Here is a 26405-nt window from a genome sequence, read left to right on the forward strand (position 1 = left end):
ACATCCATGGTTTATTTCTGCTGTTGTTTCCTGGATCAGTGAACTTTGTTTTACAAGTGACAATAAGATTTCCAGCTATTGATAAAAGACCTGCCTGCCATGGATGCATGTCTCTAGTAATGCACAGCCAAAAACTGAAATTAAAACTTGCTTGGCAGCTTAAGTGAGAATGAAGCAAACGCGTTTTTCTTGTGCAATTTTGTGAACACTGTTCTGTTCTTTGTCAATGAATGTAATTGGATATAATTCTCAAGGCAACAAATGAGGAACAGAGTTATTCCATGCCAGTAGTCAGTGTTATGAGCATTATGAAATTTTTGAAGGCCTGCAATCTCCAGGATCATTTTTCTGAATCACAAGGAAAATCTCATGAGCCAGTTCTAAACCATACTTAAGCTATTAGTGCTCCCAGTTAAGCAATGCTGGGGTTTGGAAAGCCCTTTGCATGAAACTGTCCCTGCCTTAAAAGATTTACCAGCCTTTAGCTTCACCAACTAAATAATTTTTTGTTAGACTCAGTTGGAGAGAAGATTCCTGAAGTTCAGTCAGAAAATCCCTTTGTAGCTGTTGTTCAGTGCTCTCCCTGGTGGCCAGATTCGGAGCTTAAAAGGCACTTGGGTAAAATTTGGTGAGTTTGGATGAGTTTTACTTTAGGTCTTGTTCACCGAATTCATAAAGAACCTTGGCTAAATGCAAAATGAGGTAGTGCTCTGGCAGTCTTGCACGTATAATGAGTTCATCTGAAGCACTGAGTGTTTATTACCAAGTGTGTTCGATATATATTTATCGGGTTGGGGACTAATGGCACAGTCTTGTTAGGAGCTCTGCGCTTGGGATCCAATTCAGAAAGCCGCTTACACTTTACAATCAACACGGGATCAGTCCTGCTCTATCCACTGGACGACTGGCACCTCCCTTGCTTGAAATAGGAGGCATGAGGGCAGCATCAGCCCCTGTCTAAAGTCTCTCCCATGCCATGGTGGTGTTTCTCGTAGCATCTCTTGATTAACTTTGAGCCAGGTATTCGTTGTGGGTTCCACTCTCCCCTTCCATTTGCTCTCCTAATTTCCACCGTGTACCTCTGAATTTTTCCTTCTGCGCAGTGGGTGTTCTGAAGTGTTATTTTCAAATCATCTGAGGAAAGACGCTTTAAAGCTGAAAAGTAAAACGATTGTTTATTACTGGTGTGTCAAGTGGCAATTTAATAATTGTTTGCTTGACTACTTCTGCAGGCGTGAGACCTATTATCTTGTCTAGCATCCGGCATTCCATGTCCTCATCTTTTGTTTTTCTTGTAAAATCCTGGCTCAGTCTTTGAACATCTCATTCTTTCACCTGGGATGTCTGCCTCCAGGTAATGTAGGGCTGAGAAAGGAGGGACTACTTTTACCAGACATCATCTTCTCTCATATGGCACTTCATTAAAGTTTGCCAAAGACTTCAATCTCATTTTTATACATCTTTCAATCCATTACTACTGTGTTCTTCTTGAGGCTCTCTCTCCTCCTTTTTATCAGATCTAGGTTTTCTCGGGGGCCGTTTGCTGCTCTCCTCTGGGTTATCTCTTGCTCTATAAAATGCTCTCACCGAGTTTGGGGCCACGTGCCTGCCTCTGTGATCATAACCTACCTCAGCACATGAAGTCCCTCAGTGTTTTTTCTACTGATCTCGAAGAGCTGCTCTGAGAAAGGTCAGGCTTGTTCCTGCCAAGAGGAAGAGTGGAAAGGAAGAAGTTTTCCATCACCTGTAGAAGTGGGAGTGGGAACGCTCAGGCTGAATCTCCAGCCGCACCCAGTCCCAGGGACAACACCTCCCACGCAGGCTCCAGAGTCATTACAATGCTGATTGCTGACTCCAAATCACAGCATCCTGTTCCGACATATATAAGCAACAATGTAGTTCGCTAAGATACGCAAGAACTTTTTTCCCTTTGACTTATCAGATCGGTGGTGAAGAACCTGGAAGTTTTATCTGACTTGATGGATATCCGTTTAAGCCACAAAATGCTTAGATCAGGCTAAATGCTGACAAACCTAGTCAAAGATTGAGGTTCTTAGTTAATTAAGACCTCTGTAGTAAGACATAAACTAACCCAGTAGTTGTTGTTAAAGTTTCGTGGGGCTCGCCTGTTTTCAACAATCGATGTTGAGAGAGATCAAAACAAATTAACTCAGCAATTGAAACAAGTCACTGTTGGTGCTCGCAGTGTTTGTTCAGGTTGGAAAGTATGTGCCACATGGCTGAAAGACCTTCTGGAGTCAGGGAACTGATAGATGTTCTTAACCCAGTGTGAATATTCTAGAGGGATTGATACAGCAGGAAATGTTGGTGTTATCATACATGAATTTTTAGAGATTTCATTACATTTGGTGTGACCGTTCTTTCAATCAGCTCATGCCTGGCTGGAAAATTACTGCTGTAATCACAATCAAGATATCTGTATTGTGATAATGTAAAATAATTTACTACGTTAGCAATTAGTCAAAGCTCAAGTATTTAAATATTAATAATTCAGATACAGTTGATATGTGACAGCCCTTAACGTAGAGTGTGAGGGCACATTTATGTGAAGAATGTCTGTGATATACAGCGATTGGTTGGAATTTTGGCTCAGGACAATATCTATAAAAAATATAAAGCTTTGTTCTTATTTTTTCATTTTAATTTTACAGCTGGCGATTTTCATTCTATCTTACCTCCTCCATTGCTGGATTTATATTTCTGTACGATGTAAGTTGATTTTTTGAAGGATTGATATTCTTATATTTTTAACAAAATAAGGACTGATTTCTAGATCTTCTTGAAGCCCACTGAAACACTCACTAGTTTCAGTGACTATTTGGGCTCAGATCTTTGATGTCTGTAATCTAGATGATAGGCTCCAATATGCACTGAGGTATTACTTAATTTTTTAAATTATCTTTTGAATGTCTGTGAAAAAGTAATTTATGAGTAATCAGTATTTTTCAGGCAAGTTTTAAGAATTCAGGCACATGGTTTTATGACATGCCTTGTTAACACCTACAAAGGTATCACATAGCCATGTTTTTCTCAAAGGAGGCCATAAACTTTTTCTGGCAGCAGTTTTGGGGGTCACAAGAAGGGTGTATTTCACGGTTATTCATTGAGGTGTTGCTGCTGAGTCAGAAGTTGGGAATAACAGAGAGAGTGATGCTTGTAACTATGTGAGCACTGCCTGGGGTGTCATTAATGCTTCTCCTGAGCAGCAGAACAGTTCTCAGCGTGTCTACGTTCATCTGGCTCTTCTCCCCAAACACTGTTTATCATCATGAACCAGTGATGTGTGTGGCTGGTAAACACAGCAAAATCTAATCACTGTGGCAACATATCTTGAGTAATTGCAGTAATAAAACACACACCCACTGCTTTGGATGATGAAATGATGAACTGGAACGTTTCAGGTGTCCTGAAAAGTAGCCAAAAAGCTGGGACCAATATAATAAATCTGAGATGTGAGATCCCTTTAGAAGTTGGTGGAGAACAGATATCAAGACTATAGCTTCTTAGCCTGCTCCACTTAGAGAAATTTTAAGTATTGAAGATTTTGAGTTAAGACAATTTATTGTTGCTCAGCTGATGAGTCTCTGAATCATGTGTCTTCCCAGAAACCTTGGTTTTACGACATATGGCAGACGTGGGTTGGCTATCCATTTCAGGTGAGCTTTTTGGCAGCGGGCCGTCGGCCTGGAGGCATTCCAGGTATTTCCCCACTGAAAGGGGTAATCCGCAAAAGCGCTTCTCCCTCCCACCGGGCAACACCCAGAGAGGTGTGGCACCAAAGCTGCCCTCCGTGCCTCCCGCTGACTGTTGCAGGGCTTCTCCAGGATCTGCCTGTGCTGCAATTCAGCCCTCCAGCCAGACCACTATTATTTCCACCCATCCCAGGTTACCAGCTGCGCACAGCAGATGCCATCTGTGTTACAGGTTTCGGTGCAGAACCCCGAAGCTTGCACCAGGCCTGGTGATGCTTCGAGGCACTGCAGGATAGCATTATGCAGAGGGTTGTGCTGAGCAGCTCGAGTGCTGCGTGCCTGCTGGGCCCTATTGCTCAGTGGTGCAGGCGGGGGGAGCGCTGCAGTCATTCGGTTTGGCATAATGCGAGTCCCTGCTCTGGGGATCTCTGCTCAATACTCTGGTTGTTCCAAAGGGCCGCGAGGCTCTTGTTTCTTCCTAAAATATTTTACTAACAAAGCCATAACAGATGGCTCCGAGCAAACTGCCTTCTTGCCCACCTGTCAGAGGCTTTTATGTGCCCCCCACTACTATTTTTATAAATCTGTGGCCCATCGCGCTGCCGCCTTTTTCCTGTCCTAGTTGAGGGCCAAGAATACAAAGAATCCTGCTTCCCAGCTGAGTTTTCTCAAGCTTCTCTTACCCGTGGGACCTGATAACCAAGCCCACTTCCTGCCACCCAGGAAACATATTGAACCAAGGGAGCAGCCGAGCTCAGCATCTAGCCCTAAGCAGATTTTAGCATAAATAGCTGACATTTTAGTCATGGGATGTGTGAATGTTTACAATGTTAATTGTTCACCAAAATGGAGGGCTTCCTTTACTTGCAGTTGTTTGTAATTAAATGCAGAAGTATTTTGCATGTAGTTCTCTGACAAAAACATAGGAAAAAAAAGCGTGCTAAAATGCGTGGAGGTGGGGGAGGAACTGCAGAAACTGAAAGTTTGGTCTGAGTAAAGGTTAAAATATTTGGCTCCCAGAACATCTTTCATAATAAAGACCAGAACAGAGGTTTGCTTAAAAAAAATAAACTAAGACTCAGCAGAGGAGTGAGGACAGGAAAAAACAAGTAATTTCACTTGGCATTCACGTTTTGCTATTCTCAGAGTTAACTTGTGTTTTTCTTTATTACAGACTCTGCTGCCATCCCAGTATTGGTACTACATGGCTGAGATTGGTTTCTACTGGTCTCTCTTATTTACACTTGGGATTGACAACAAAAGGAAGGCAAGTGGTCATGCGTGTTTGTAGCCGGAACCTCTGTTTCTGTGAGGGGAAGGAAAGTGTTTGTAAGGAAAACCACTGTCCTGATACCGGATTTGGTGCAGCCACACGAGGGCAGCATCAGTCCATCCCCGGCACACCTGTCCACAGCCCTGCTCTCCTGGCTGCCAGGGCACCTCTCTGTGTGTGACAAGTCTGGTTTGTCACTTCATCCACACGGAGACCCTCGAGGGCTCTGCTTGCTTGGTTCTACCTCTTCTCTCCTCTCCTTCGCAGGATTTTCTGGCTCATGTCATTCATCATTTGGCAGCCATTGGGTTGATGAGCGGCTCTTGGTGCGGCAATTACGTGCGTCTTGGGACATTGGTGATATTTGTGCACGATACTGCAGACTTCTGGCTCGAGGTAACCCTGACCTCCATCTTTTGGGGGGGGGGGGGTTTGGTTGGTGGGATTTTTTGGGGTGTTTTTGGTTGTTGCCCAATTGTGTTCAGTGACATTTTAATCTTTTTGCCACAAGTTTCATACGATCCCTTCCTATTCCCACAGAGACATGGCTTCACAGATTCATAAATTGTAAGATAAAGAAAGAGCTTTTACATAATGGTTTCAATAACATAAATTATGAGAAAAGAGCAGAAGAGAAGTTCTTCAGTACAGAATGGGGACTGGAAATACATCTGCCTCCATGGATTATTCCTGTTTCACTGTTAAAATTAGACCAAGATGTCTGGCCTAGGAACAGCTTGTCATGATACCAATTCTCAAGCAAATTTAGCAGCCAAAATTTTGGCTAGTTCTTCAGACTGGCTTAATTTTGTCAGCATTCACACCCCTGTGTTGACCCAAGGGGTACATCTATGTTATGCACTTCTGGCTGGAGATGCTCAAGCTGCCCCTGAACGGTAGATATCATGGGTATCTACTGGCAGAAGAAAAGTTCCTTTCCCTGGACTGAAGAAGTCCCTTCCCTGAACTAAGTAGCAATGTTTAGAAATGTTTAAGTGTCCTATTCTGCACACAGCACTGTGATCATAGAGACTTGCTACTGGGTTTCTTGGAAGACAAACGTACTGTGTTTCCTTCAGTAGAGTTATGTTGGTTTTATAACACCAAGATTGACAGCACAGTTTCATCATCTCTCTTGGTGGCAGTGCCCGTGTAAGCAGCCCTTGTAGGTTGTTGTCTCACTGTTCATTTCTGCTTCTGATAGTCTTTCCGTTGTACTGGCACAACTAATTTTGGGGTCATGCAGTTGGGATTGGTCCAGATTAAATGCACACACACATGTGTTTGCTGGGTTACTTTTAATCCTGAACTGCTTTGTGGTGCAGTTAATTGTGTGGCCTTACAAACAGCTGAACTGACAACTGGTGGGACAGCACTCTGATGGAAACTGAACTTGGGTACCAGAATAACTTAATTCAGCTCTGCCACTCAGAAGTTCTTCAAACTGCTGTTTAAAACTTCGGTTTGGCAGCTGGAGTTTTGTTCACACTTGAGAACAGCTGTTTCATTCAACAGTGCCCAGGGTGATTCCTAAATGAAGCACGGAGCGTTGTACAGTTCAGCTAGGGGAGAAGCAGTAATTATAATCTTCATTAGAGAAATAGAGACCGACTTTAGGATCTCCAGCTCTTAAAAAGGAGAAAACACAAGCTGAATTAGGCAGAGGGAAGGGTCAGTAACATGCGTGCACCAGAATGCCTGTGTGTAGGGGGTCACTGCTGCTCCTGGGCACGCAGATATGGCCAGCAGCTCCTCTTTGACTCAGCCTGTTTTGAATTTGGTACAGGAATGAGGGATTACCTCTGTTTTCAAGAGCACTTTGTGTTCTCATGACACTGTTATATTCTGATTGGAGCGCTGTTCTTCAGGCCTTTGATACAGAGCCCTTTCCTTTAAGATGAAAGGAGAAATATAAACAAAGGATCTGTTTTGATACTGCTTTATTAGGTATCAGTAAAGCGATTGCTTTACGTGTCAAACAGGGAGGAAATTTTCTTTCTGCTTAGGTGGGAGACGAGTCCTTGTTTACAAAAATGAAAAAAGGAACTTATTTCAGAGAATATTAGTAATATGTTTGATGGTTTTTATTCAATGCAGGCAGCCAAAATGTTTAATTACGCTCACTGGGAGAAAACCTGCAATACGCTCTTTATCATCTTTTCTATCGCATTCTTCATCACAAGAATCATCCTTTTCCCCTTCTGGTAAGCAGTGTATAATGTACTTACAGACCACTATTTCATTCGCATTTCCATTGAGAGGTTAGTATTGTCTGTGATGGGAAAAGGAAAGAAGTGGATTGTACTTTAAAGAGCAGAAGCAGAACCTTCATTATTGTTGGCTACAAAAGGCCATTGAGAAGAGTTGACAAATACTGCCATTTTCTTTGAAAATTTAAATAAAAATAGTTTTTAAATGACCCTCTTGAAAATATGCTAACCTAAATAAAGGCTTTTCTGTATTATTTAGCTTATTTTCATAAATTGTAGTTAAATGCTACAAGCTCCTGCATTTTTGAGGGCATTGAGCTACTTAACTAGGATAAATCATTTTCCCTTTCATTCCATCCTTCCTGCGATAGCTGCAAAGTCAGACTATAGTGTAAATCCTATATGATTGTAGTTAATTTTTTGTAGAGCTTTCTTTTTGCTACCTAGTTCTTGAGTAGTGCCTTGCCCCACTCACATGAGGAGCATTCAGAAAAGTTAAGGTGAACCAATTTATTTATGAAGTCAACACAGATAAATCATAAATTGCTAAATACTTGCATGACTTTGGAGTGCTATGATTTAATCTCCTTTGGAGTATCCACACGGGTGCTTAATGTGCTTAATGCTTAACATGTTTAGCTTTTAAAAGTATTTAATGTGTTTCACATTCACAGTTTTTTGACTTGCTCTAGTTTGCTATCATGCCCTTCCCTGCATGTGGACAAACCCTTAGAGACTCAAACTAGTTAAATTAATAGTTCTGAACATTGATCAACACAAGGTTTTAATTTCCTGTAGTACTTACTTTCAGAAATGCTGATGTCTTTTATTTTATTATTTTTGATGAACTATACAAATGATATCTAATCATTCTGCTTCACTGAATTTCTCGTTCTTGAGTTCTTGAGCTTAGAAGCAAAACATGATGAGATTAAGGGGCTTCAAAAAGCCCCAAATAATATAGAAATAGTGAAGTCTGAAGATGGACAAAACAGATGTTAATTAACAAAAAGCCCTGTTGCAAAGCCTGTAGGATTTTCTCTGGAGTGTGGATTTCAGATTAGAAAGAATTTGCATTAAAAAAATGTCATAGAGAAGCTCTGAGTTGCATAGTATCTAGACCACACAGAGCTCAAGATGTTAAAAAATGGGATTTTTTCTAACCTTTCTTATACTTTCATGCAAGATTCAAATTTCTCATCTTCTGAAGTCTATATTTCAACAGAGATGCATAATCTAGTTAAGGCAGGGCTTGTTAATTAATCTGCCTTCTTTGCAGAGCTTTTTAGTGTTTTGTGGAAATAATTAATCAGTTTGTAATGTGAAATTAGAAATAGTTGTAAATAGCATAGAGAAGAAACCTTGCACCATAACAGTGACCTTTTATTTTTTAGGATTCTTCGTGCCACGTTGTATCAGCCTACATACTACTCCACGACTCCTGTCATAGCATATTTTTTATTCAATGGGCAACTACTGATCCTTCAAGGCTTGCATTTATATTGGGGCTACTTAATTTTCAAGATTTTGAGAAGGTTCATTTTCTTAAAGGTAAGCCATTTTGCTTCTGCAGAAAGACATGTGAAGTATCAAACAGATGCTAATACCTCCAGTATATTTACTTGGAATTTCTTATTGTTTTCCTGAACTTTAATGTCAGTGTTTTTGACAGGGATCTACAATGTACAGAGAAGTTCAAATGAGCTTTCTACCTCTCATTGTCACACCGAAGGTCACAGATCAGAATATCAAAACTTCAGCTAGAACCCTTTTTTTGCTTTTAATTGATGTTTTACTCTGATAGTGAATGAGGTATGAGCTCTCTCAAAAACTGATACCTTAAGATGGTGCAGAACTCTTTAGAAATCCCTGTGTTCTGAGTGAAAGCAATCTTTTCTCACTGGACTTCGTAGTAACATACCAAAAACTGAGAGGAGAGGTGAGTGATGAGATCTTTAAATACTGCAGAAAACTTGTAGTCAGAGTTCTTCAGGTTTGTTGAAATCTGAGGTCAGCTACACTTAAACACTGGGTTTGGATTAAGGAAACCATATGAAGCTGATCTGGTATACATTGTGACACAGTGAAATACTGTCATGTTCAACTGGAGTAGGGAAACAGTGCAAGTCTGGTGCTGCCATAATCTGCTTTTACCTTGTACAGAAAACTCATGTGGGAAAAAGCTATAAAGAGAACTTTGCTGCCATTCAGGTCTTGTTTGATTGCCTGAAGTAGTAACATTTTCACCAGGTCTCTTGTCATAAAGTGCGCAGTGTGATGCAATATAGAAAAATCATCTGGCAAAAAGCATTTAGAAAAGGACTTTGGAGAATGATGTCTTTTACTTTATTGTTATTTTTTGATGAACTATACAAATGATATCCAATCATTTTGCTTCACTGAATTTCTTGTTCTTGAGTTCTTGAGTTTAGAAGCAAAACATGATGAGATTAAGGGGCTTCAAAAAGCCCCAAATAATATAGAAGTAGTTAAGGTTAAACTTAAGTTGTGCTACTGAAAAATGATACTTCTTTTGAGGATCAAGGTGCAAAACTTAGTAGAGCTGACTCTGTCCATTTATCAGAAGCAGTTAATGCTGTGAAGCGTCTTGAGGAAATAGAAATATTCCTTTCTACCTGTATTTGCAAGAAGGTGTCCAGATACAGTGGTGAAGAGGACATTACTAGGCCAGCTATATAAGGCCATTCTGCCCTGCCTGCTTATGTGCCTTTGTAAGGGGCAGAGATGTTTTATTTTGAGATAAGAGCTTTGTTTGTATTAGTCATTGCTAAAAAATGGGAAAGCATCAAGCCTGCATCCCTACCATGGATTTTTGATTCCTTATACAGGTCTCTGAGAAGACGGTTTCCAAATAACATTTTTACAGTGGTAGCAGCAGCAGCCCCAGCCCTTTTCAGTCCGTATGACTTCAGCTGGCTTGCATGTGCAGCCTGTTTTCCATAGCGGTGGCAAACTTGGCTGCGAAAACAGCCAGTGCCTCCAAAGCTGTAAAGGCGACGTTGAAAATAATGGTGTTTGCAAGGCAGCATTTTTATACCAACATATTTGTTATAGACATACTCCACACAAATAGCTGTTGCTATTTTAGTGAAATACCAGTAAACCATCACCCTCGTATTAATAGGGTTTTGTTTCTCTGCCCAAGACTTTTAAGTTTTCATTCAGAAAACAAGCAATTTTTGACATTTTTCTTGAAGCAACAGTTAGCTACTTCAGATGGAAAAATGAAGTCATGATGTAACTAGGAGTAGGGACTGATATTGTTGTTTAACTGAAGGAAGCTCTCTGAGCATAGCGAGGGTGTAAGGAATCTTTTCAGTGCCCTCTGAGCCTTGAGTAACCCTGGGTTGTTGGGGCCACTGGTGAAAACTGCTATAGTCCAGCAGTTAACAGCTCCTAGCACCCGTCCAGGAGCAGGTGTCTCCCCTGAGTGTATCCCTCTGGACCGTGTCATCACCCAGTTTGAATGTATTTATTGTCAGTGGGAAGTGCTGCTGTCCCTTGTCAAAGGACGGGTTTAAGGACTTGTCTGGGTCAGGCATGAAAGGTGGGGCTCGGTGGAGAAGGTAAACAGGAGGGCTCAAGTCTCCAGGATGTCACCAAGTCCCCTTTGCTGTTATTCAGAGGGTTACACAGAGCTGTGTCACATCTTGAATCTAGACCCACAGCTCTAAGCAATACTCTTATCTCCTGACTGTGGCAAGAGGCTTTGTTAAAGGCAGGAATTAATACAGAAATGACATTGAGTTACTGCAGCCTTGTGAGTTGGCAGCTTCTTCCATGCTTTACTCTTCCCTCTCAGGAAGGGGATGGCTTTGGTCTGAGACTGGCTGGTCAGAAGCTCTTCATCTCGGATGTCGCCTCCCCTCTGCACTAATAAATGGGACAATTATGTTCAGTCCTTGGGGATAACTGCTCAGCTGACTGACCTGCTTCAGCAAAAAAAGAACGTGGACTAAAAACCTTGCAACTTCCCTCCTCCCAAATAATGCAGCCAGAGATGAATACAAATGAAGAAAGAGGAAAGAAGGGAGGAGATGATCTTACTCTGTCCCTCTGTGTCCTGTTTTCTCAGGCACGGGAGTCTCTGGCACTGGAGCTGGTGGCACAGAGCAGCACTGCTCTCCAAGCCCATGGGACTTGTGCCACCTTTGCCCTGGCCCAGCTCCCCAGAAATGCCCTAACAAGGGGGAGTTCTGCATCGACAAGCTAAGCTGTACGCAGCTACTTTGCATTAAGAAGCTTTTTATTTTTTATGGGGGCAAACCTGAGGGGACAGAGGTATTACGTTTTTCAAATGAAAGATTGTTCTTCTGGCAAATACAAAAATACCCAAAAAGGACCCCAAATATTCTTTCTCGTGTGACATTTTGTGACCCTGTATATGAGTAAGGCATACGCATGTAAGAAAAGCCCTTCAAGGTCAGACCTGTAGCCATTTATCTTAGATCAGCTCTGCTGTGAGAGGAGGGAGGACATTCTTCAGTGTGATTTCTTTTCAGGTTAGGTCAGGCAATTGCAATGTTAGCTGCTGGCTGCCATCTTGATGTCCAAGGCCTTTTGTTGCTAGGAAACTCCGTGTGTTTCTGTAATATTGTTCAATTACATGGTTAAATTACCCACTTGTATCAAGTTTCAAGCACCACTGAAACATGTCTAGTCATCATGTCTGCACATATGAGAATATTTTAGGAAAATTGAAAAAACATATAGAGAAGTATGTACATATGCACTGATTTAAAATATCTCGCCAGGAAAATCCCATGGAGATTAAACATTTTATTTCCAAGGTCAGAAAAAGGGAGTGAATGACAGCAGCTTATAGCCACATTATTATGGCAAATTAAGATGTAAAATACATGTTAAAACCATTACTCACTGAGTTAAGGTTTTGGGACTACAGTGCTTAAAATATTGAAAAATGTGTAAGTTGTAGGAAACGGGCATGATGTCCACATGACTCAGATACTTCAAGGCTGATGCAAAGTCCATCAATGGCAGGAGGTAATGGCAGGTTTTTAACAGACTGTAATGTCACCAGGAATATGTTTTCTTTCTCTCTTAATTGTCTTGTCACTGTCAGGCTGCCTTCAAGTAAGGCAATGAGCTTCTTACTAACGGTCACTATTACTTAGGAGTCATCAGCTGCAGTTTTATTTGATCCACTGTGGTTCTTTCCTCTTCCTGAAGCAGAAGACACCCTGCAATGCTGTTACAGCAGGCTTTTGGACTTGTCACCTTAAAAAAAATCAGCATGTGCCCGCTATGTATCTTCAGTATTGCTTTGGTATTTTGTACTCAGTAAGCAGGCTTTATAAAGATTTTTGTTGCGCATATCCTTGTCCGTGGTTTGTTCATTCCTTATTTGGTCCAAATTCCCAAGGGAACAGTGAGATTGTTCAAACGATGACTAATGACAGAGTTAGGGGTAGCTGAAAACGATAAGAAAATACTATTTTGGGGCTGTAATGAGAGCTGTGAAATACTTATTATGTTACTTCTGCTGTTTCCAGCAATCATTCTTTTACTCCAGCATTTTGTTCAGTCTGAGGATTTCTCTCATACTGAGAAGTCTCTGCCATTCAAGTTAACTTCCTTTCCTTCATTCTTTCTTATGTTCGGATGCTGGGATGCCAGCGCAGAGTCCTTGCCATGAAAAGTGGTTAGCCATATAAAGGCTTCTTAAGTTACTCTCTTTTCTGTATCAAAAGAAGATATACTACTCAAACTGTATCCCTAAAAGTGTGCCCACGGACTAGAATACTTGATATGTTTTAGTATTAATGTGTAGGCAAGACCTGCAAGTCCTTTGGAACAGAGACATAATATGCTCTTATAAAACATGCCCTCACTACTTATATTGAAGAATAATGACTCTTTACACTTGCAGAGGTGCTGGCCTATGTTACTTACTATCTATCTTGTGAATTTATCTCTTTAGGGACTTGCTATAACCCTTTGTGCAAGTTTTTAAATTAAGTTATACAGTTCCCAGAGGCCATGCTACCTGCTCCTGACAGATGCTTTTAGTTGAGTTTAGCCTGAGGTTATTCAGACTTATCTCAGCTTCTGCAGAACTTTCCTGCCCTGAGATCTTTCTGTTATTTTCCCTTTTACTTTTTTGTGCTTGATCTGTTTGCATCAAATAGAACTTTTTAATAATTAATTTGAATCTTATTTTGTAACCACATGGGTCCTGGGAGTATGGAATTTCAGTGCTGAACTCGGGTGAGAATTTTCTTGTTCAACAAACAGGCCCACAGCAGGTTGTTTAAAGCAATGGGTTTGGTGGTTTTGGTTTTTTACTTTTTTTTTTTTTTTTTTTTTTTTTTTTTTTAGGTCCTTAAACATTTCCCCATGGAAGTGCAGACTTCTGTACAACAAATTTAAGCCCCTAGCACTTTTTTTTTTTGCTTTTCTTAGTTACCTTTAGAATCAGATCTGTATCCTTTAGAGTTAGACCATGGATCCACAGTGGTTAAAATCTACTGTTTTACCTTTATGAAATGAGTCACTCCTCAGCCTGGGTTCACCCGGGAGCGCTGTGGCTGGGATACTTTCTCATTGAACTGTGCAATAACTTAAGATTTCTGTCTAGGCTTAAATATCTCATTTTGAAAACTACAGAGAGGAAAAAATTTCTATGTAACATGAAAGTAGAATGGCCTCTAAAGAGATTACATTTTAAATCTCTTTTGTGGCAAATAGAATTGGATCCAGCGTTCATGTGTTAGAGCTGTGCTGTTCGGTGTGCACTAGACACACCATAGGTGAGCTGAGCTTGATTGCTCCCAGCTAATAAACTCTGACTTTTAACTTGAGCTGCAAAGGGTCATCATATGACCCTGGTCATGCACAACAGCGGTGTGCTGCCATACACTCTGCAATTACTGGGATGTGAAAATGAAGCCTGAAACGAAATGGATATTCCGTTTTGGCATGCATAGCAGTTCATTGGACTCCTAAAAAGTCAGACATTTCGGTGATATTTTTCTTCTTCTCTCTGAAGCAGTAAAAAAAAAAAAAAAAATCTGTTTTCAGGACTTTTATAATCAGAAAATGAAATTTAAGGAGAATTAACACATTCAGTGAGAAGTCATTCATTTCAGAAAAATGTCATTCTACAGGAGTTAAACAGAGGACAAGGGTTTAGTTTCCTAGACCAGAGGCACATAAGTTTTTTGTTTTCTTTTACTTATGTGTTGTGTTAAGCCTGCACTGCACCAATGGCTATCAGGGTGCTGATAAAACAGACCAAGAGGTGTGCTTGCCTTAATTCCAAGTAGTCCTTTTAAAAGCAGTAGTATATTTTAGAGGATAATCTAGTTAGTTACAACTTTACGATTCTGTGGAACTGGGACGTTGTGGAAAAGTTTTCACTTGAGATTTTGTGGTTACTTTCTAGTCTGGGAAGGACCAGTACATGCTGGTGTTCCTGCTTCAGAGCTTGAGTTCTCTGAGTGAAGGTTTCATACAAACACGAGGCCGATTGAACTAGAGTAGTTTCGGTTGCCATTTCCTCACTTTAAAGGAAAATGGGTTATGGTGAAGTTGAATTTGTTGGTTCTCAACAGATAAATATTTGATAGCAGATTTTCTCAGGAGGATAGCTTATTAGGGAAACAAAACAGGACAAATGAAAGTTTTCCCTCTTAGACATGAAAACCAGTCTATCTGGGAACCTTCCCAGTTGATTCAAATTATTGCCTTTGGGACACAGAGCTTTTTAATAGCCTGAAGATGGGAGCTAGCCAGCCAGGGCAGCAGAGTGAAGGCTCATGCCCCAGTAAAGGGAAATTACTTCCTGTTATGACTTTCTTTCATCTGCATATTTCCCATTCTGCTACAGCAATCTGGTTAAGCCCAAAGCCTGGCTACATGTCTTGCCTGATGCTGCCAAATTCATCTGAGGGAGGAGGGGTCAGAGGCAGGCGGGATAAAGCATAAAATTAGAAGAAGTTTGCTGGATGGTATTTACAATGATAAGCAAAAAGGAGAAAAGCTGCTGTGTGTACGCTGGGGAGCTCTGGAGTCCTACCCTGACTGGGGATTTGAAGTCAAGGCTGACCTGAGTAACACACACGGTCCAAGTGTGTAACCCAGCAGAGTCTGTGAAAGAGGAACAGCCACCAGTTCTTCTCTACTGCACAAATGTTACGTGCCAATCCAAGAGCGCCGTCTGGTCTCCTTTGCCTCAACCAGTTCATTTTGCTGACACTGTGAGTTAAAAGGCAGATTGCTATTTAAGTCTTTACTTTTTACTCCAGGTTACGAAATGGGTCAGCAGCTGAGCAATGACTTCCAGGGAGGTGTGTTACACTGTATGCTAAAATATACTTCTCAGATTTCAAAACAGCAACAATGTTCTTTGCTGGAATTTGGACTTTTTTTGACTTTTTTTGACTTTTTTTTTTTTTTTTTTTTAAATAAACAGTTTGGACTGTCCATCAATTCACAATGCCTTCCATTTGAATATTACATAGAAATCAGGTAAAGTTTAGGAGACTTAAGGACTGTTATGACCGTTATGGAGGAATGAACTAATGAGAAACTGAAGAAAATAATTTCTGAGCATTTGATTGAAATAGATGGGCTTGTGAAGGTGAGCTGGGGTGGGAGCACTGGGACAAAGTCCCCTTCCATAGCTCTGTTACGCACGCACAAGACAAGGCAAGAGCAGACTCAGTCCTCTGGCCATAGGCTAACAAACGGGCTGTGTGGATGCTCCCGTTGTCTCTCTCATGTTTGCTGTGCCGTAAGTGGGGCTGTGCAGGTCTCTTACGTGCTGCAGGAAAAGTTGACTGTTTCCAGAGTTGCTGAGTTTGACTTCAGTAGGAGCTGCAGATGACCACTGCCTCCAAGGACAGCAAATTAAAACTACGTGTAATTGTGAGAGCGAAGCTTCCTGCCCTGGGCAGTTCAGCAGAAGTCTGTGGTGGTGATACGGGGCCAGGTTCTCAGCTGGTATAAATGAGCACGGCTCGACTCGAAGTCAATGGGATTGTGTTAGTTTTCACCAGCGATGGATCTGGCCAAACAAGCACCCCTGCCCCTCTCTCTGCATGTATGTCTGGCACAAGGCAACTCTAATTTTAGTAAATCCCTGATCTAAATGACTCTTTTTATGGCAAAGTTCCTAACTCAGATAAAAGACAAATGTTGGTAAAATTTTTGCTTTAAAATTAATTGATTTACCTTGCTGTTCACAGAAGTGCATTTGCTGACAGTTTTTCTGGCTTCCCTTGTTAACTGCTCATATCTTTTAATTTTCTAGCAGGATATTTATGAAATGTTCCATTTGTTGCTAGTTTTATATATATGCGCCTATATAAAAACTATATATATATATATGTAATAGTGTGCATATGTATTTATTTTTTCAATTGCCAAAAAACAATTCACAGAGCAAACCCTAGGCCTTCTATAGAACTTCTGATGCCTTCACTTGCTATTTTTAATATGTGCTGCAGAGGTTTGAATTGTGACTTTGTTATGAGGTGAGTAATTCTCATACTTTCAGAGGGGTTCACAGGACTGAAATCTGCTGAATCAATTAAAAAAAAAAAAAGGAAAAAACCAAGAAAAAACCTGAAATAAAGCTAGTTAATGATAGATTAATATCAATTGAGAAAGGAATTGTCCTATCTTGTATTTAAAGAAAATATGTCTCCCTAGAAAGAGCTAGGATTTCTCCATAATCCTTATTACCTGTGAAGAGGGGAGGGAAGCTTAAAAGGTGCAGTGTCTCCTCTGTAACACAATTCTAATAACTTTGGAACAGGCATAGCACATTTCAGAGTTCACATCATCAGAAAGCAAACCAACCCACCCGGTCGGTCTAATCAGGCAGTGATGAGTGTGAAGCATGTGAGGGTGGGATTTGTCCGGTTTAACGGAAGCTGTGCCTAGCTCAGGTTCCAGGACCCCTCAGCAACCAGTGGAGGAAGAGCGGTGTCTCCAGTGAGGAATTCACCGTGTCCAGGGTTGTCAGCCCGGCAGCGGTGGGGCAGGTCACCCTCTGGGGAGACCCATTCCTCTCAGTTATAAAGCAGTCCTAGGCAAAAATCTTCAACTAGGTAGCTGACTCACAGAATGCTGAACTTCAGTGAAGTAAATCCCCCACCAGCTGACTGCAACACACAAGTCTCAGGGACTTCTAATGATATTTAGGAAACCTTGTTCATTAGGCACTACTTAAAGTATATCCAGCCTTGCTATCAGGGTGTTTAGAAATACTGTATTGAAGTTATTTTAGGTATTGTGATATAGATGTCAAGCAAAAAGACCTTATTTGTTAGTTATGTGACTTGAAAATTTGATTGATAATGTTTAAGTGCAGAGATAATCTTTAGATAAGTCACAAAAGGAATGGAATGCCTCCTAACAATGAAAATAGAGAAATGGGCACCTTAAGGGACACGTTAGAGAGAAGTGCCTATCATTTACATGGTTGTATACTTTGTGGTTTCAGGTTAGTTTAATAGTGCTATAAGGCTTCTGTAGGAATATTCTTTAGCAGCTGTGTTGTTTCAAAACATTCCTCTTAAGTGCGGTATCATACCTCACTGAGGAAAGTGCGAGTGTCTGATCAGCTGTTTTATAGCCAAAAAAAGTTTATAAGGAATAAAAGTGCATGTTCTGATAAAAGTTCATACCACTGAACTCCTTGGCTTAAAGTAAGTTCTGTCCTAGGGTAAAAAAAAGTTCACTATAGAGAACAGCATCAAATGCCTATTATATTGTTCTTTGTTTCTTTGCCAACTGTGGATTTAAAATTGGAATAATTCAAAAAGCAGTGGGACATTATGACTCACTCAATGCCTCCTGGGCTTTTGACATTATCGTAAAGCCACATACACTTGAGTGCAAGGTTTAGTTAGTGGATTTCAATAACACAGCTAGCAGACTTTATTGAAACCACAGAGTACCTGATTAACTGTAAACAATGATTTATTTCTTCTGAACAGCCAGGGCACTATAGCTCCGGTTACAGGTGTGTTATGCTGAGTGACAACAGAAGTGATCTTTTCTAGAGGTTAAATTTATTCCTTCAATCAAAATCAGGGACATTTTCTAATAGTAACAGCTAGCTTTTTACGAGACTATTCTTTTCAATATTTGTGGAATTAGTGTAACTTTTCTTTTAATCTGTTTTTCACACGTCTTCTTTGAGTTCCCCCTAAAAACTCCCAGTGGAAAGCTTGGGGAATGGGTATTACATAGAAGAGAGAGTTTAAATAAGAGGAGTTTTGGCCACAAGATGTCAAGTACAATTACTCTGGAAAGTCTGCATCTTCATTTAAAAACTGCAGAAAGCAGAGTCCAACAGCGCATCTTCCATGGAAGATCAACATTATTTATGTTGCCCGGTGTGTATAAGCTGAAAAGAGAAATCTATTTTCCAATAAAATCTTCCAGGCTGGAAATACAGAACAGTTTGCTGCAATCCAAATGTATATTGCTTAGTCTCCATAGGAAAGTAAAGACATATTAAGTCATATGTCAGCTGAGTTGAATTATTGAGGTTGAATTAAACATGTTGAACTCAGAGATTCATCAACTTTATGGTATTATTTGTTAGAAAAGTACCCCCTTCTATCTATTTGGAATGACTTTTTATTATCTCTCTTGTTTATTATCTCTTTTATTTGAGCCAGTGGTTGCTGACCTGACTAATAGCTTTCATCTTTGTACTGCAAGCTGTTTCCATATGTGCAGGTGCTGTGGAATTTATTGTCTTTACATTGAAAAATCAAGATCTAGTCAATATGTTTGTAGATATTTAAATTAAAATATTCTTAAGGTAGAATTAAGGTATGAGATTTAGGACATTGTGACTTTAATATAAGATACATTTATGAGTCAGGAAATTTCAACTGAAGGATAAGAATAAATAATTGAAAATCCAAAAAATCAAAATTTCACCAAATCAGAAAAACGCATAATTAAAATTCCAGAATCAGCTGTGAATTGCTTTTATATATCTGTACCTGGTAAAAGAAATCCAGTTAACTGTGTGGACGTAAATTATTCTGAACCAAAAGGATTCATTGGTTTTAGTCTTGTCCAGGCAGGGGCAAAATGGAAATCTCCTTGAGAAACCTTGAGTCAGTGTTGATCCCACCAGATGAGTTGGGCCTGGTACATCTCCCACCCACCACATGGTCACAGTTACACCAGTGAGAAAGAGCTTGAACTGCTCTTGCCTCCTTTTGCCTGTGGTATCCTTTACCTGCATCATCCTTTCTTTCATTCAGCTGGTTAGCTGGAAAAGCAAACGAACAAACACCCCCCACCCCCTCAGCACTCTACTCCTGAACTCACACCATGAATTTGTGCAGCAGACACTCCACTCTTGCCTTCATAATGCCAGCTGAAGTTGTTGCATGCCTCTTAAAAAGCATGTGTCTGTCGGGGAGAGGCTGGATTGGAAGCTGATTCATGAAAAAAATGGCGTAGCAACTGAACTTCAGTGCAGAAACATCTTCTGCTCAGATAGCTCTCAGTCAGGTTCTTTTTCTTTTTTTCCGTGTTGCCTCAATGGCTATTTCTGCTTTGGAGCATGTCACTATAGTAACAGCTTACATGTTGAGACCTCGACTTGACAATCTGCAGTCAGGCACACTGACCCGAGAATGCATTTGCTAGCAAGTGCCCTTCCCCTTCTGAGAAAGCAGAAGGCATCTTGCTAAGGCTTCCTCACTGTTCACAGGATCAGTCTGTGTTGCTGCGATATATTTTTTGCCTCTTTTCTTTTTTTTCTACTGCTCGGCACTCTTTCCCTCTGCTCTTACACCTTCCCCTTTAACCACTGTGGAGCAGACAGGGAGCCGTGGCTGCTTTGCGACCTCGGCATGCGCGTGGACAGTGAGGCCGCGTGCCCAGCGATGGGGAGCAGGAGGGGAGGGTGGTGTCTGCCCTGTCCCACTTCTCCACCAGTGAGCTCAGGTGGCATCACCTGCCCTTAGGAACAGGAAAGCCACACTTCCAGCTGTCCTCCAGCACAGCCACGTCCTCTTCCAGACGCTCTCATCGGCTGTAGCAGAAAGAGTGAAGGGCCAAGTGCTTGTCAAGAGGGAAGTGATTGCCGAGTGCTTTATTGAAAGATAAACTTGCACAATTAGGAGTAAATTCTCTGTTAGTTTAGATAAAGATTTGACCAATGTTTTTCTGCTTACAAGAGGCTGGGAAGTGGCCTATGACATTTGCTCGTTGCTTAATTTCAAGAAGTCTTTTTCCTTGGTGAAGTCTCTTGGAAGGTCCTTTACCATTCATGTAATAAGATGTGGTGCTAATGACTTGAACGGTACGTGTTCTAACAGCAGTGAAATGGAAGAAGCCAAAACTACCTTAACAAATACGGTTCATTTAACTAAAAGAGGCAGACTGAGCAGCAGGTGGAAGGGTTAAACAAAAGGAAAAAAGATTATAAAAGTTTGCGGCTTTGGCTTCACTACAAATGGCTCTCTTGCAGACTTTATAGCATTAGTGTTGCTTCTCATAAACCTTGAAACCATTCATCCATTTAGAAAGATTAAATTGGTTAGTCATCCAGAACATAAAACATACACATCCATTTTGTCTGTTACCCTAAACCATCTGAAGTATAATAAATGCAGTTGGTGCCATTAAACCAAAGCACTGAGTATTAATGATGGCCTCAGTTGTGGTATTTAGAGTTTGCCAGCTCTTGTGTTTCTGATAGTATATTCATCTGTTGTTGCTCAGGGACAGTAAGAGCAGAGTCTTTGAGTTGGAAAACTCAGCTATAATGTATAACGTGAGGGGCTTAGAGAAAACATCTTGGTATTAAAGCAGGAAAAATTGTAGAAATTTTACGTTTTTTGTTATTCTTAGAAGGTCAAAGTTAAGAGGCACAAACTTCATTTACGCTACCTTACTATATTTATAATAGTCTGTTACAGAGTTTACAAAGACAGGTTTGTTTGGTTTTCTAGTTACAGATGAAGCTATTACTATTTAAAGTTCTGTTCTGTCACTTAAACAAGCTAGACAAAAATGGCCAGACTCTTCTACAGCAAGAATTTGTAGATTTGGCACTTGGTCAGGAAGCAGGTTCATGATTAAAAGAAAAAATTTACAGTTGATTTAGCAGCGTTTTTTCTTGGTTTAATATTAGGATTTCAGAAGTAGTACTCTTTCCCAGAATTAAGCAAATTTGCAATGGTTGCTTCAGAATACAAAGAAATTTAATTCCTGCTGCTTTGAAATATGTAAGACATTATCTCAAACGCAGGGATTTCCAGTGTGCTGGAAAAAACATTTACATGTTTTTTAGTTACTACATACAGTGCCTTTAATCAGAGCATCCAGCTTAACAGCATTAAGACTGGGAAGCAAATCCTATCCGAGTTCCAGTTTCCATGCTGGAAATGCCAGCTCATTCCTGTAGGAAACAGGACTCAAGGTCATGTATCAGCTACCATTCAGTGCAAAGCAGACTGCCAGTGATTCTCAAGCATATGCTTGAGTACCAGCAACTTCTGTGGACCACAGTGGGGTACTCAAAATGAGATATGTACTGACTCAAGTCTACTCACAACGAGCACGAAAGCGCTCCCCCCCGTCACTCCCCACATTTGCAGCCCCAGGCAGAGGCTGCTCGGGAGGATGAGAGTAATTCCTGAGTCCAGCAGGTTCTGGATCAGACACTGTGCTTTGGTTTAGTTTGCGTTTTTTTTTTCTGAAATGTTTCTGGTGGGAAAAAAAAAAAAAAAAAAAAAAAAAAAAGGTAACAAGTCTCCCCCATACCCTCAACATTTGTCTTTTACTACAAATACAAATTGCAAAACTACCAGGAGCGAGAGAGGTGATCTGAAAGAGGCAGAACCTCATAAATTGTTTATGTGGGAAAGGCTGTCTTTCCTTTTCTCTAACTGATGGCATGCCAAGTTTATTTTACAGTATTTACAGCAAGTTTTGTTTGTTTTGATACTCTTTGTATGTTGTTAGGGAAAAGGCAAAAGAAAATCCCCAGGAAGTTTATAGTTTCTGATGAGACAGAGTTTAGGCTTTCATTTTCTTTCTAGTCCTATACATTTCACTAGGGGTGTAATATATAAGGGGATATGAGATTACAATCGGATGAGTTATTACTGAGCTGTCATTTATTTTCTCTGTATGAATTTGGTACTTAAGGAAGGCCTCAGACCAGCAGGCTAAGGAAGTGAAATTGTTATTTCACTCTGAGAGCAGATACAGGGCGGGCAGGAACAACACTGGTTTCTCCTTTCTGCGTCTCATCTCCAACCTTGGCACATCTGGGAGCAGGAAGAACGACCTGTCTGCCTGTTTAGTGGAGGCCCAGACAGATGACAAGGAGGAAAATTTTATCTGTGACGGAGTGGTCCTTGGTGTGGCTGTCCAGGCAGCAGGTTGTCTGTGCCAGGGCTGACGTGCCTGCCAGCTCCAGCACCCGACTCTGGAGGCAACGTGCTCTGTGAGGAAGAGGAGGCTCAGGTCTCCTTCAGCAGACAGCCAAACAGCCCTGCCCAACAGACAGCCACCACGATACCTGCAGGCCCCAATGCTTGAACACTGACACCAATGCCAGTCTGGCTGTTAAATTTAGGGAGTTCTTGTTAACAAACCAGATACCCTGGTTTTAATGGGTAAAGCGCCATCCACAGTGTGAGGGCCCCCAGGTTTTGATCCTCAGCTGTGAGGAAACTCCTGGGTTTAAGTGAGAGATGGTCTATTATTAAATCACGAAATGCTGGAGAGGGAATGACTATTGCCCATCTCTTCCAACCCAAGAACTAGAGGGTATCAGGTGAGTCTACCGGGTGGTATCAGGTCTACCAGGCACCCTCTAAGTAACTGGAAGAGAGAACCAGTGGTGGCTGATAATCACACAGGGAAGTGCAGGAGGTGGAATGATGGTTCCTAGGTGTCTGCTTGGATCTCATTTCCATCCTCAGTCACGGCTTACGCAGGAGGAAGTGTTTCCTTGATTTACAGCATTTTTAACGAGAGCATCCTACCCTGAGTCTGCAGCGTAGGTCATCAGCTGGTACGGAGCATCCTTCCAGGGAGGCAGGTACTGCTCTTGTAAGCTTGTTGCACTGAAAGGGGAATAGAGGTGTTTGGTTTTAATTCCAAAGCCTCGATCGTTTGAACCAAACTTCTGAATGCATTTCAGGGGCTTGGCTTATGGTAGGAGTTGGGAAATAAGTGATTAATGGTATATTTTATGTGCCATGACAAATTGTCTTAACCTCTCCCTAACCTTTTCTGGGTAGACACAATGTCTTTTCTCTGTGTGGAGGAAACATTCATTAGTAAGTGCCATGTTTGACTGTCTGGGGATGAAGCATGATTGCCAGATGTTGGAAGCTGTTCCTATAGAGCTGGGAAGGGATTTTTGTAAGGGCAGTCTGCCTCGCTGACCCCCTTTCAGCCCTGCTAATGGAGCAGCCATCCCTTCCTCCCTGGCAATTCCCGTAGCAGGATGATATACCCAAGATGTATATGATAGCTGTATAGACATGGCCTCCTTTGCAAGTGTTGACGTGATGTATTCACCATCAAGCAGGGAAGAATATTTCAGAGTCAGAAAGTCTCTCTAAACAAAGTTCATACCAGGAGATGCTGGCACAACTAGTCACTGTTTAGTTTACACCTGTCAGAAGCAGGCAGCCTCTCAACTCCTATGTTTGGGTGAGTGTATCCATCATATTTATCTTTTATACAATATTCTTTTCATCTTCCCTGCACTTCGCAGTTGTTAATTAATCCCACAGCACCCAGGGATTACTAGTAACACTTTCCAAGGAAAGCAGAAACGAGCAAGAGGAGGTCAAATGACGGGGCCAAGGTCACGGAGGAAATTTTGTCTAAAGAATATTAGGTTTTGCAAGATTAAAGTGGTGTTAACTGGTCTGTCCTTGGATATCAGACTCCATTTTGGGGTGTTTCTGGGGGGGTAGTTTTGATACTGTCTCGTGTATTTAGAGATCCCCTTTCATTTCTTCCCTTCAGTACATTTTTTTTTGCTGGGGCAAACGCAGGACAGAGGAGTTTTGTCTTCAGAGGATGATGGAAAGTTTCCAAAAAGGGAGAATGTCTCATGTTCTGGAACCTTTATGCACTGTCTTTTCATTACGAATTACAAATGGGGGCACCTGACTAATGAAATTATTGGTTTTTTTTTTTTTCAAAGTCATTGCAAAGCTCCAGATACCCAGTTCATTTTAAAAATAAGAGACTTGCTTGTCTGGCACCCACGAGCCTTTTTGGAAGGTCTGCACCGATAATAGCAATCCCATAACTTATCTGACAGTAACTACTGCAAGTATAGAATACGCTCACGGTGTTTTCTTTTTCCTAGGACTTGAAAGATGACCGGAGCGATGAAGAGGAGGAAGATTCTGTTACAGATACTGAAGAGGAGTCCACAAAGAACGGAAAGAACGGCTGTGGGTCAAGCAAACATCTCCTGAACAGCAGTCACCACTAGCTCCGTCCTGCCCTACCTCCTGCAGTGATTTCTGCTCGGTTTTTAACCCAACCTACAGGATAGCATTTAAGTCAAAAGGCTTACGAGAGACTGTGATTGATTTATTGTTGGCTACCGGACCTGGAAAAAAGCCCAGTTGAGAGGGGAGGAAAAAATTGCATAACGTGACAAAATGTGTTAGTGTGCCACTATCTGAATCGTTGCAAAGTGTTTGGAAAGACGTTGGGGCACACTGACCAACAGTGCTCAGCAAGGTCAGAGAGCGTCAGATCATTTAGCGTCCCATGGATTTTAGTGTTGTTTTTCAATCTGATGTAAGATATATTTCACCAAGCAGTTTAATTCACAGATGTTTTGTGGTAGGTAGGTAGTGTGAACTCCATTAGGAACCAAGATTATTCAATGTGGGAAAAATTTGACAGTGGTATACAGTGACTGGCATTTTAGTCTTTACTTATCGGTTCAAGCCCTCATCAAAATGGCTATTTTTTGTGAGTTTGATTTCATTTCCTGGAGGCCAGTGGAAGGTAACAGGAGGAAGTCAAATTACCTGCCTGTGAAGAGCTGGCTTCGCTGCAGAAATACAGTCTTTCTCCAAAATACGCTGTATGATAGACAGCTCAAATACTGTGTTCTCAGATTTAGATTCACCTGTCAGGGAAGTCACTGTTAAAATAGCAAAACTCAGCCTCGATATTTCCATTGACCTCCAGGTCTCAGAAATATCTTTCATCTCAGTTTTTGGCCTGGTGTTAAAACAGAAGGTGCAGTGGGGAGGGAAGACAGTGAATGAAAATTGGGCCTTCTCACAAGTTCCTTTACACTTCTTAGTTGTTTAAAAATTGCTGAACACCCCCTGCTCCTGACACCTCTACAGCCCAGAAGATTAAGAATAAATCTCATCCATTCCCTTCTTGGCAGCTTGTCTCACGCAGCGGCATTGGATGGCTGTTTTCTTAGGAGTGAGCCTGCTAAATTCTGCCCTGTGGTTCCTGTGTGCCTCTCTGCGTGTATCCGGGCACTGAGGGAGGGTGGGACCCACAAGGGATGTCACAGCATCCGTGCTGTGTGTTCATTTGATATCAGGATCTGTATTCCCATCTCTGCTCTTTTTGAAAATTGGGAATCACATCGGCTAGAGCCAAACTTGGACAGGAGTGTATGACTTAAGCCACGTAGGGTTGTTTATGCTGTAAGAAGTGGAGGAACAGTGGATGTTTTATCAGCTCCTCTTACCAAAAGTGCTTCTATCCCAAGCTTGCACTTTTGCTTTAACGCCAGTGCAGAGTACAGCGGCATTTTTAGTCCCAGGGCTTTCCAAGGAGAGCCTGGACCTTTTAAACAGGGTGGTTCCAGTCTCATTTCCAGATGCATTAGCTCACAAGGTCATAAATGATTTGTGTCATAAGTTTTAGAGGTGAGAGGCTCTCCGTGTGGTTCTACAGTAGCTGAGATCATCTGGTGAACTAAATCCAGTAGCTTGCTGGAGGCCGGGGGGACTGCTGCTAGAGCAGCCTCAGTGCTGGGCTTTTGGTTCAGAAAAGGTTCTTTTCCCCTTAAGGCTGCTCAGGCAGGAACTTGGTGACCTACAGGAAGCACTGTATGACTGACTTGTTTTCTCAAGATTTCTTTGGCAAAGGGGGATATAATTCAGTGACTGAAGCATTTGAAAGAATGGGAAATGTTTGGGATCTCAGATATGAAGAAAG

General features: G+C 41.3%; 1 protein-coding gene across 5 annotated transcripts in view; it reads left to right on the top strand.

Moving 5' to 3' along the window:
- CERS3 (ceramide synthase 3) overlaps nucleotides 1–25616 on the top strand; it is a 48021-nt gene extending 22405 nt beyond the window's left edge. For all 5 annotated transcript variants that reach the window (XM_032994232.2, XM_032994230.2, XM_032994235.2 and 2 more), the window contains exons 5-11: nucleotides 2673–2730; nucleotides 3627–3677; nucleotides 4888–4980; nucleotides 5254–5382; nucleotides 7084–7190; nucleotides 8591–8747; nucleotides 24568–25616. In XM_032994232.2, the coding sequence (XP_032850123.1) occupies nucleotides 2673–2730; nucleotides 3627–3677; nucleotides 4888–4980; nucleotides 5254–5382; nucleotides 7084–7190; nucleotides 8591–8747; nucleotides 24568–24696 (724 nt within the window). In that variant the 3' untranslated portion in view covers nucleotides 24697–25616. The remainder of the gene's footprint in view (nucleotides 1–2672; nucleotides 2731–3626; nucleotides 3678–4887; nucleotides 4981–5253; nucleotides 5383–7083; nucleotides 7191–8590; nucleotides 8748–24567) is intronic.
- The last annotated feature ends 789 nt before the right edge of the window (nucleotides 25617–26405 follow it).

Source organism: Tyto alba, unplaced genomic scaffold (assembly GCF_018691265.1).
Source record: "Tyto alba isolate M040663 unplaced genomic scaffold, T.alba_DEE_v4.0 Super-Scaffold_41, whole genome shotgun sequence".
NCBI classification, from domain to species: Eukaryota; Metazoa; Chordata; class Aves; order Strigiformes; family Tytonidae; genus Tyto; species Tyto alba.